Source organism: Perognathus longimembris, chromosome 1, assembly GCF_023159225.1.
Source record: "Perognathus longimembris pacificus isolate PPM17 chromosome 1, ASM2315922v1, whole genome shotgun sequence".
Lineage (NCBI taxonomy): Eukaryota > Metazoa > Chordata > Mammalia > Rodentia > Heteromyidae > Perognathus > Perognathus longimembris.
Genome location: NC_063161.1, coordinates 142,349,610 through 142,362,200, shown reverse-complemented (window position 1 = coordinate 142,362,200; position 12,591 = coordinate 142,349,610). Strand labels below are relative to the sequence as shown.

General features: G+C 39.0%; 1 protein-coding gene across 1 annotated transcript in view; it reads right to left on the bottom strand.

The window, feature by feature from the left end:
- The window catches only part of Musk (muscle associated receptor tyrosine kinase), a 96,869-nt gene that overhangs the window by 34,088 nt on the left and 50,190 nt on the right, over positions 1-12,591 (bottom strand). The window contains exons 9-10 of the mRNA XM_048338893.1: positions 11,422-11,546; positions 4,647-4,806 (exon numbers count right to left, since the gene is read on the bottom strand). Of these exons, the coding sequence (XP_048194850.1) occupies positions 4,647-4,806; positions 11,422-11,546 (285 nt within the window). The remainder of the gene's footprint in view (positions 1-4,646; positions 4,807-11,421; positions 11,547-12,591) is intronic.

Below are 12,591 nucleotides of genomic sequence, written 5' to 3'. Positions count from 1 at the left end.
AATGCCCCTGAATTAAAATGGCTCCAAGGATCTCTTTTTCATCAACGTGATCCTCACATTCTTGGTATTGGTCTAGGAAGCACCTAAGGGGTAGGAGCAAATTTCCTCAGGGATTCCAGGAGAATCTTCATGAGGCTATAATCAGGTTTAACTGACAAGAACAGGTCTAAGGGAGAAATTAAAAATGGCAGATACCCTATGTAGTTTGGGGGTCTTAGTCAATTGCACTTGAGATACCCTCTCTAGATCTGTCTGGGAATATTTGGAAATATTTTGGATAAAGTGGAGAATGGTCAGGTCCCCTAATGGGTCATAACAGTTAACTAGAGAAAGACATGAGGGGTTAAACAGAAGAGAATAACACTAGATATGTAATAATTTTCCAACTCATAGACATGTTTTGGATGGTACCCACTCCAGATCTCTTAAGTCTGTTTCTTTTTCTCTTTTCAAGTTTTTCACTAGAGTTCTAGTTTTTTTTTTCTATTTGTTCTCCAGTATTGTAGAATATTGTGATCCTGTATGGGGACAGATTTTAATATTGCTCACGAACTTCCTGAAAGGGCAAAATATGAAGTCACAGTTATACATAAATCCTTTCCTTCTGCTGGGTTCTCTGACCAAGTTCCTTGATGATGCCTTAGCAGCTACTGTAAACATATCTCTTTCCACAAGTATATCATCTTTCCAAAGTATCACTTCTAGTGCCTCCATGTTTCCTCTGCCTCTAAAACTGACTTGTATGCCACCTTGTTACTGAGTTTACTGATACTAGTTTATATAACCATTGAGCTTACTGAGGTGACTGCTCTTTGTCCCTTGACTGCTCTGCTGTCACTTGCGATCTCATGCATGGCTACTACTTTTGCCATGCACTTGCTATTTTCCATAGGAAACCACCGCTGATTGTCCCTATCCTTTCCCCTGGGGTATTCCCATTCTGTGTCACCTGTCTCCATACCTCAAGACTCTTCAATCACCAGATGATACTACTACATTTTGAAGGTGCAGATTTCTCTGTTAGTATAGTGTATTTCATTTATTAATGGAGTGGGATCTTATTGTGGCAAGGACAGGGTCAAAGAGATAATTTTTGCTCTACATAATAGGGAGGTAATCATGTCTGTGGTCCTTTACTGTCTTAAAGATTGCCCCATACACAGGATGGGGGAGGAGGAGAGCCAGGCTCTACTTACAAGTTCATGCTTGTAATCCTAGTTACATAGGAGGCAAGATCTGAGGATCACAGCTTCAAGTCAGCCCCGGTGGAAAAGTCTGTGAGATCTTATCTTCAATTAATCATCAAAAAGCTGGACATGGAGCTGTAGCCCAAGTGGTAGAATGCTAGCTGTGAGCAACAATCAGGGCTAGCACCTATGACTTAAGTTCAAACTCCAGAACCAGCATAAAATTTTTTAAAAAGCAGAAAAATTACACTAAGGGATAGATATGCCTTCATATGGTATACTTAGAATCATTTATTAGATTTTTCTCCTATTGGTCAGGGTATTGTCTCTACGATCTCTGCACTTTTCGACTTTGAAGGTTACCACACTAAAAGAAGTATCCCTTGAGCCCTGACTGGCCTATTCAGCTTGTTGGTATGTTGTGGAAAAGAGGAAGGTAGTCATATGTATAACACACACACACACACACACACACACACACACACACACACACACTTCCTTTTCTGGGTTTAAATCTTGGAATAGAGGTATATGGATTAATTAAGGAAAAAGCTAAGAGAAAAAGGAGGATTTTTTTAAAACTTCTTATTGGGAATCCTGGAAGCAATACACCCTATGGGGCTTCTTTACCCTGATATAGGATGGTCACAGGAATGTAAACCTAGTAGCATGCCAAGACTGAGTATGCAGAAAAACTTAATGAGCAGTTATGAATCTTCTTTTGATTTTTGTATACCTTGAAAATGGTCCAGAAGTTGCTTCAGGCTCCATGAGGAATAATGGGGGACCTGAGTTGAGATTTAGCATGACTGCTCCAGGGACACAATGGGGACAAAAAGGGGACCTCATTGTTGAGGTTGCAGAGGAGACTCATAAAGATGGGCTCAATAATAATAGATCTGGTGGAGGTACAAAGGGCTGTTATGATCTAGAAGGTGTCCAATGCGGCTGAGTCAGCCAGGCAGGTCCTGTATGTCCCCACCAAGATAAGAGATGAAATTACGTGTTTCCCTATCTGGAAACATCACCAGAAACTGTTATATTTGCTCCCTAAATGTCAGTCCTCTTCTCTCTGTGCAGGAGAGGAGAAGGTAGGAGAACTGAAAAGGGGATTACCTTTGAATGACTGAGAATTGGCACAAATGAGATTTTCTTAAGATTAGTAACACTAAATTTTCTTTCCTGTCCAGGGGAGATGTAGGATAAACTTAATCAGAACATGTGCTTAGATTTCAGGACTTACAGGTAAATGTTCTCCCTCCTTCTCTATCTCCGTCTCGTGTGTGTGTGTGTGTGTGTGTGTGTGTGTGTGTGTGTGTGTGTGTATCGTAATCTCTCTCTGAAATACTCTTTCTTTTCCCATAAAGTCCTTTTACATAAAAAAGTTTTATAAACAGCAAATGCAATGTAAACAGTGTTATTTTATTACTTGTTAAACAGACTTGAATTTGCTTTTAAGACTTGTCATTCCCTGGGAGAAATTATTTCCTATGGCTGATGTCTCAAGATTCTGCAGACAGATATATCCCCAAGTACATGGTAGAGAAAGCTTAGTTTTTTTTGGGGGGTGGGGGGTTTCTTCTCTTTCCTTCTGGCCTCTCTCTAGAGGTCCATCCTTGTTCAGTGCTCCCCATATATTTCTCTTAGGTCTCATTCACCTCAGATTAAAAATTCCAGACATTACTAGAAAGTTCCCCTCCAGAGGAAATTTTTTTAAGTCAGACTGTAATAAGAAGCAACAGGCTTTGAGAGCTGGCATCAAATGCAGCGCTTGCCTTACATGTCAGTCCAAGCACCTATTAGCTGATTCTTGAACGGTAGACTTGCGATGAATATAACATGCCTGGTATTTCCTGATACATGGATTATTTCCATCTCGAGGAATTCCATAAATGTTCTCAGAAGCCTTGGGGACATCTGAACTTTAAAAATAAACCTGTATAATGTAACATAAATATCCTAGAAAACACGTGTCAGCAGTTTTCCTTGACAATACCTGTAAGGCTTGCTGTTGCTTGCATAGAACAGGAAAGAAAAAAAAAGCCACAGGAGTCATGCTTGTAGGTAAGAATGGCTTTGAGAAATAGATATGCAGAAATTAGCTCAACCATGTTAAATATCTGCCAACTGCAGACAGACAGAGACATGGAGAAAGAGACAGAGATGAGAGACAGGGGAGGGAAAGGAAGGAAGAAAACAAGAAAGAGAAAAAAACAAGAAATAGAACAGAGATTCTGTAAGTTGCTATCCAACATTGAGATTCCATCTCACCCCAGTAGGAATGTCCTATATCAAGAAAACTAACAATGACAAATGTTGGAGGGGATGTGGCCAAAAGGGAACCCTACTTCATTGTTGGTGGGAATGTAGACTGGTTCAGCCACTCTGGAAAGCAGTATGGAGATTCCTCAGAAGGCTAAGAATAGAGCTCCCCTGATGACCCAGCAGCCCCACTTTTGGGCATCTACCCAAAAGACCACAAACAAGAACACAGTAAAGCCACCAGCACAACAATGTTCATCGCAGCACAATTTTTGTCATAGCTAGAATCTGGAACCAACCCAGATGCCCCTCAGTAGATGAATAGATCAGGAAAATGTGGTACATATATACAATGGAATTTTATGCCTCTATCAGAAAGAATGACATTACCCCATTTGTAAGGAAATGGAAGGACTTGGAAAAAATTATACTAAGTGAAGTAAGCCAGACCCAAAGAAACATGGACTCTATGGTCTCTCTCATAGGGAATAATTAGCACAGGTTTAGGCAAGCCACAGCAGAGGATCACAAGAGCCCAATAGCTATGCCCTTATGAACACAAAAGATGATGCTAAGTGAAATGAACTCTATGTTATGGAAACGACTGTTATATCACTGTTGTAATTACTTTCAACATGCGATGTGAAAGCATAGCTTCTATTGTTGATGATCCTCTTGTATCCCCTTTATGTGGTTGTACCTGTACTATCTCTGTATCTTATTGAGTACATTGGAAACCGTGTATACAGGTATTAGAACTAGGAAACTGAAAGGGAATACCAAAATCAAGAGACACAGGGTAAAAAAGACAAAGAACTACAAAAGCAATACTTGCAAAACTGTTTCATATAAATCTACTGAACAACTCATGGGGGGAAGGGGAAAAGGGGAAGGGGAAGGGGGGAATGAGGGAGGAGGTAACAAACAGTACAAGAAATGTATCCAAAGCCTAACATATGAAACTGTAACCGCTCTGTATATCAGTTTGACAAAAAAATAAAAAATAAATTAATTTAATAAAAAAACATTTGAAGATTAATTTGTGAGGCAGAATCATCAAAAATCCACGTTTAGGTTATCTTTACAGTGTCCTCATGGAAAGAGTCCAAAGGGTACTGGAATAAGAGAGAAAAGAAAATATTTTCCCTAATGACAGATAGTATGGAAGAGCTATGTAGGCACTCAGGGCCATCCTACCTGCTATACTAATGGTGGCTGCCGCCTTTGCAGTGCTGAATTTCTCTCCATGCTTATTGGTAGCTATGCACGTATAGAGTCCTGGCTTGGTGATAAACAGCTGCAGTCTTGAGTCAATCACACGGTCTTTCACACTCTCTTGAATGGACCCAGAAGAAACCTAACAGAGTAGGAAAAAAATACAAGAACTAGATTGTAGATTTCCCAATATTCTGCAGCTAATAGACCAGAAGGGAACAAAAGCATTAGGAGCAAGATCAAAAGGCATGTAGAAAAGAATTGTAAAAGTAGTGGGGGAGGAAATACCAACACCATGTCTATGCCCTTGCTGTGTAAACTGGTGGGTCTTCCCTCAAGAAGGAGCCTCTTTCTTCATACTTTTAATCTAATTTAGCTTTTGTTGTGTTTTGGGATGTCTTAGAGACTTCTAACTTTCTGTGAACCAGTTAGAGCCAGCCTGAGGATAAAACACAGTCCATTTATTCCTACTGCATCATTTAGGATACAATGACAACCATCAAACCTATGAAGAAGGCTTTTCTGGACCAACCAGCACACAACCTGTCCATGATAGGAACTGGGCCTGCCAAGATTGGTTCAAATCCTGTTTCATATAAGCAAATCATCAAGCGATCTCCAGACTGGTAACCATTGTGCCTTCATAAGCGGTGATTGTGCTAAGTCAGTAAGCTTTGGGCAACTGATGACTAATAAACATAGGGAAGGTACTCTGTGTGGATTCTCCAAGATGTGTCCCCTATGTCCTGAAGATAAGGACAGCCAAGTATGGGATGTTTTAGACTTTGGGGCTTATTTCCATAACCCATAAGTAGTTCTCGATAATCCATATCAGATAGATAGATAGATGACTCCCCAGTCTCCTAGCCCCTTCCTAATCCTTGGATGGAGCCATGAGAAGTCATTAGAAAATAAGAACAAGCTAGGCTTGGTGCTCAGGCACTTGTGATCCTAAGACTTCAGAAGGCTGAAGCAGAAGGATCATGAGTTTGAGGTCAGCCTTGGCTATACAATGAGTTCAAGACCAACCTAGGCTAGGAAGCACTAATGCAAACAAATAAACAAACACCCACATACAAAATACAAGAGCAATAGCAACAATGTGTTTTAGTTTAGATCTGCAATGTCCCCCTACAGTTTCATTAAGGTCTTAGTAACCAGCTGAGGTGGGACCTTGTAAAAGGAAATCAAGTCATTGGGGGTATATTGGGACCCTGGCTCCCTCTTTTCTCTTTTCTTCCTGGCTTCCATGAGGTGAGCAGCCTACTCTACCATGCTGCCAACTGCCATCATGCCCTGTGCCACCACAGGTCCAAAGCAGTGGACCCAAGTGACCATGGACTTACATTTCTGAAACATGAACCAAAATAAATCTTCATGTTAAGTTCGTTTTCTCAGATATTTTGTCACAGTAACAGAAAGCGAACACAATAACCTTAACAAATTAGCCAACTATGAACTAACTCAGTGTCTAGCATCTAAATATCATCGCTAAGACAGTGACAGTGTTACTTTGATGGTTCTTTTTTCATTGACTTCTTGAGAACTTTATCATTTTTTAATAATTATTATTTAACTATCACTACTTATGTGAAGGAAAAATGAATGTGAGAAATTTTGAGTGAAATGCCTTTACTTTATTTTGGAGGAGCAGAAGTAGGGGCCACGGTGACCTGAGCTTAACTGCTGTGGAAGGTTCTTCTGTCCAATGGCAGTAAATGTGCCAGAGAGTGACAAGATTGGAGACATCTAACTCCCATTTTGCATGAGAGGAGATTTTCACAGGGTAGCAAGGAAGGCAGAAGTCGTGAGTTGAGACTAGCACTCTTCCAGGCTGCCACGTGATGAACTATCCCTGGCACCAAGTACTTTCTGTAGCAATTGAGTAATGAGAGTTTGTCCTTCATCTTTGCCTTCATCTCTTTATTATCTGTCCTCACTATTCTCTCAACTGCTGTGAGAGGAACTGGCTGATGTGATTATCAATTTTCTTTAACTGGGGAAACTTCCCAGATCAGATCAAGTATTATAGCATATTCACCAGAATAAATAGCCCATTTTTCATGGAAAATTAACCACAAAAAGGGAGACAAAAATACCCTTAAGAGATTTACACTGAGTTGCAAATTCCAATTGAACTTATCATTATATTTATCAGAATTTCTGTATCTTTTGGATATGAGATATGTGTTTAGTTCCAAAGGACTAAACAATTTTAAATGGAAGTTTGGGCTCTCCATACTACACAGCAATAAGGAAAAGTGAAACAGAGGACTATAAATTTACATATTTATTTGACATGGTTTATGCTATCTTGTATTTTATATTGTATTTCTTTCCAGTTTACATAAGTGAAACCCATAGGGCAGATGCTTCCTTCCTTTGCAAAACCACGTCCTTCAATAAGCAAAGCTGTGTAAGGCCTGGGAGATAAGTTAGAAGCAAGCCATCTCTCCACACTGCCTAGACTCTCACTATTTTCATGTTCACATTGAAGCCAGTATGTCTAAATACCTCCTCAAGGTCACTGAAAGCATCCTTCATAGGAAAGAGAAGCCTTTTGGAGCTATGTGACCACACTCCTGGACTTCATCTGGGTGTTGAAATAGTGTGAGGAGACCAATGTATTACAAAGCACTCTACTTGACTAGGCGGTGTCTCCTCAGTGCTGTCCTATTGTATCCAGAGGCCTTGCTCCATTCAGTTGGTGACTTATGCCCAGCAGGCCTCGTTAGTCATAGTTTGAATTTGTTTTTCTATTTTCATGGATCATCCTGATCAACAGTGTAGTATTTTGGATGACTTAAAAATAAAAACAACCCCCTGTCCTCCATTTAGATCTTTGACCCTACTTCAGGTTTGAAATACCAAAGGCGTAATGATCAGGTTATTACTCTGAACAAGATATGTGTAAAGAATTTCATTGGCTCTCCATATCTGTGGGCTGTATATCTGTGAATTGAACCAACTGTAGTCAAAACTATTTTTAAAGATCTTTCCATATGGAACATATACTGACTTTATCCTAGTCATCATTCCCCAAACAAACAGCAATGAGAACCATTTTTACAACATGTATATTAGATATTAAAAGTAAACTAGGGGCATTATAAAGGCTGCTGGAGGATGTGTAAGTGTTATATGCAAACATTACAAATTTTATACAAAGGACTTGAGCATGCAGAGTTTGCTTATCTACAGGGTCATGAAATCAGTACTCCATAGTTACTGAGGGATGACTGGTAACTGAAGAGACTGCATCTAGAATTTACAGTTGGTACATTATTTTCACCACATCACTTAGATACTGACCTGAAGGAACCACATAATCTGCTCTGGGCATGGTGTTTGTAATTTCTGAACTACTGATGACTTTGTGAGGAGATAATATATTCATTTGCTTGTATGTAGTAATTATTTTCTTGCATGTAATTTCTATACATCATAGAAAACAGATAACAGATTGAGAGACACGTCCATGTTGTTTTTGACTAACAGCCGTAAGTATTGACTTCTTTTAAACTGGCTGTTCAATTACTCTGCAAAATAGTTTTTATATGTAATTATTTTGTCCACTGGCTAGTAAGACAACTCCAAAGCTTACATACTTCAAACTGAAAATACTATCTTTTAAAAATCTGATTAAAAAAACAGATAAATCTCTCTTTAAGAAGATTCAGTGTATATATGTGAAAATAGAACTAATAAAATAAAGGAATGAGTGGGGTAGGGAGAAATGAGGGAGAATTTTGAAAAGGTGACACTGATCAAGATGCATTGTGCTTTTATACTGACATGTTGAATTGAAACCCCTTTGTACAACTACCTACAGATTTTTTTTTAATGTGAGACTGAAAAAAAGGGTATTCAAAAACTCAGTCTTCAATATAGATGATTTGGTTATTTCTTCTTAAAAGTTTAATAAATTACCAAATTAAATTGAATAATCAGTTAAATGCATTTAAATAAATGAAATCTAAGTAATCAAATAAATTTAATGCTATAATTAAAATAGTAATAATTGAAATAATTAAAAAATAATTTTAGCCATCCACCAGTATAATCACATCTGTAATCCTAGCTACTACATAGGCTGAGATCTGAGGATTGTTGTTTAAAGCCTTCCTAGCAGGAATGTCCATAAGACTCTTACTTCTAAATAATTACCAAAACAACAAAAACCTGGAATTGATACTATGGCTCAAGGAGTAGAATGCTAGCTTTGAGCAAGAGAAGCTCAGGGACAGTACTCAGACCCTGAGTTCAAGCCCTTGGACCAGCAAAAAAAGAAAAGCTTAATTATATTTTTGAAACACTTGAGAAGTTATATTTATTGAACAAAACAAGAGAGACACAGTTTGTTTTAGTCCAATGCCTGAATATAGAGATAACATCACTATACATTTAAATAAATCTGGTTATTAAAAAAACCCACAAGGATTTTTCTTGTAAAAAGCTAACTCTGCTCTACCCATCTCTAATCACTATGTCTAATATTGTGAGATTTACCTGGGACTGCACATTTCCATGGAAGCCAATGGCATTTCCTTAGGAAGAATAGAAATCATCTCTGAATGCCTTTGACCCCAGTTTCTTTACTTCCTCTGCCTCTTCAGCTCTAACTCTTTGGAGTTTTAGTTTGTTGGCATACAGGAAGGGAAAAGGAACCATTCTCACCTTTTTGAGGGCTGTGGACTCGGTAGCATGTTAGTAGGTTAGTTGTAGTTCAGTCTAGTTAGTAAAAAGCTACAGATCAAACTCTGCTTTATTTTATTTTGTGTCAAATCTCTCCTCGTTCTGTGCTATTTTTCCCCCTAGTACTCTTCTAAAATGAGGTCAGTGTTCAGGGCTCCTTTAGGTTCTCTTCAATGGAATTTCTGCTTTGCTACTTTTAAAACAGCCTGTGCCTGAAATTGCCTCCCTTTCCGGTGATTTAAGTCTGCCTAGGCCAAAGTATCTCCATTTCATTTTGAACTTGGCTAGAATTACCAAGAACTTGGCTGGAAGAGCAAGGCACACTCTCTGACCATAAGAACTGTGGCTGCAGTTTTGCCTTCTTCCTGGACGAAAGTCACTGCTGGTTTATTTTGTTCCTGTTTTAGAATCAGATGTGCCAGATGTATTTTGCCTTTAACGTTTCATTCCTGACGTTTTAACTATTCACAAGAAAGTAAATTAAGGACACAAGAAAACAAAACACAATGCACAAGAATCAGCCAGCAAACAGAAACAAACATAATGGTGTCTTACCACACACAAATAAAAGTAGACATTGTATTAGTGACTTCCACAGCCTTCACATCCTACAGTGCCTACACACAGCCCTCCATTCTCTGACCTCTGCTCACTCACCTGTGGTCACACTAGCCTCCTTGCTGTCCCCCTGATGTAGAAGATACATATTTATCTCAGAGACTGCCCAGTGGGCCTTTCTGAGGCTACATTGGCTGCTCCTCCATCTCTTCTAGTTCTTTGCCCAAATAGCTTGCCTTAAAGAGACCTAACTGTTATACTGAAAACAGAATCTCCTAAATTCAAACTTTCCAATTCTGTTCCCAGCTTATTTATTTTTTGCAGCAGTTACATTGTACACCCAATATAGATTATCTTATTTGTTTATATTAGCATGTGACTTCCCCTATCAGCATGCGAGGTCTCTGAAGGAAGGGAATTTTGGTTTGTTTGCTCCTGTTTCCACAAGACCTAGAGTAGGGCTTGCTGTTCAGATGCTGGAGATGTATTTGTAGATTAAATAAATAAATGATTATATGTAAAGTGCTTGGAGCAGAACTTGGCTCAAAATAGCCATCTTATACACATTAGCTACTGTAACTCTTTTTTTTTTATGTATGTGCCAATTCTGGGGCTTAAACTCTTGGCCTGTGCACTGTCCCTGAGCTTTTGTGTACAAAGCTATCATTCTACCACTTGAGCCAGAGCTCCAATTCCAACAGTTTTTGGTAGCTAATTGGAAATATGAGTTTCACTGACTTTCCTGCCTGGGCTGGCTTTGAACTTTGATCCTCAGATCTCAGCCTCCTGAATAGGTGGGATTATAAGTGTAAGCCTCTGCCACTGGCCTGCTACTGTTACTCTTAAAAGTAAAGCAAAGTGCCAGGCACCAGTGGCTCATGCCTGTAGTCTTAGCTACTTAGGAGACGGAGATCTGCAAATTGTGGTTTGAAGCCAGCCTGGGCAGCAAAGTCTGCGAGACTCTTGTCTCCAATTAACAACCAGAAAAGTGAAAGTGGCTCTGTGGCTCAAAGGGTATAGTACTAGCCTTGAGCAAAAAGAACTCAGGCATAGCACCCAGGCCCTGAGTTCAATCATCAACAACAAAAAAAAAACCAAAAAAACAAAAAAACAAAAAAAAAAAAGAAAAGAAAAGAATGTTGAACAAGTAGCTATGAATTCTAATTCTGGATTCTTTTTAAAATCAGTTGCCTCCAGCTGTGAACTAATCTTTCACAGATGTAATTTATTGTAACTATTTAACTTGTAGGAAATAATTGTAACCATATATCCCTTTTATACAAAGGCAAGAAGGAAGTATTTGGTTTTCTATTATTCCCCCATGATATAAGATTAGAAGCAATCTCTTGGATATTAATGTAGATGGCAGTGGTTTCTAGGAAGGCTTCTATAAAGGTACAAGGAGGACCAATGACACAATCAAGGTCACTCTATGAGTATGGGATTTGTCCTCAAATTTACCACCAGAGGGTCTGCCCCAAATGAGTCTCCATATGACACTCACAGAATTTCCATTTTCAATCCAGCTGATGGTTGGAACAGGGATGCCTGTTGCTGTACAGCGCAGGGTCACAAAGGAACCAAAGGTGACATTGTGGGATTCAGGAGCCCGTAGGATTCTGGCAAAAACTGTTAGGAAGACAGAGTGATGAGTGAATGACTAAGTTTGTGTGGCCTTTCAAATCGCACATTAGACCATGTTTTTCCATGTGAGATCCTACCTGTTTCCTTCTGTCCTCAGGGCAATACCCAAGGTTGTGCTTCCTCCTCTGAATCCTTTATGTCCTTACCTGTCTCATCATCTCAGGACATACAGCTTGCTATTCTTCAGTCTACGGCATTTATTCCCCATGTCCTCCCACGATAGTTTCTTTGTATGAGTAATCTCTATTTAAGTGATGTTTTCTCAGAAAAATCCTCCTTAGTCACCCAACAAACAGCGTATCTCCTCCTCCATTCACTATTCCAGCTTTCTATTTTATATTCTTTATGGATGTACTGTAATTTGGCATTATCTCTTTTAAAAAAAAAAGTTTGTTCACTCCTTCCTTAGATTGCCTAAAACCAAAATCTTTGCCCATTTCTCTCACTGTGTATTCTGCATGTAGAAAGTCGTTGACCAAAGTGAGTATAGGACAGTATTTTAGGGAATTAAAGAAATGATTGCCAGGGGCTAAGGATTTCTGGATTAGCTATTCAGGTAACTGATAGTTGGAGGGTCTTGGTTCAAAGGCAAGCTGGAAGAAAAGTCTTTGCAACTCCATGTCCACTTGATCAGCAAAATGCCAGACTGGAGTTGTGGCTCAAGTGGTAGAAAACCAGCAGTGAGTGAGACAGTTGAGGGAGCATATAAGACCCTGACTCCAAGGCCAGTACCAGTACAATAAGAAGAAAAAAGAAAAGAAGAAATGAGACATAAATACTTTATTTCCTCAATTCTAACACAGTGGAAAGACAGGCAAAAATCTGTCATAATCTTTAGAGAAAGAGAGTCATCTCATTGGGCAATATGAGTCATCTCATATTTAATCTCCACTGATTAAACAGAGAATTATTTTGATGTGACAATTTTGCCTTTAACTGATGGGTAGATGAAGGCTCAGAGTATATAAACAATTGGAGGATAATTAGTAAAATTACAGAATTATTGAACTTGGAAGAGATTTCAGAGATA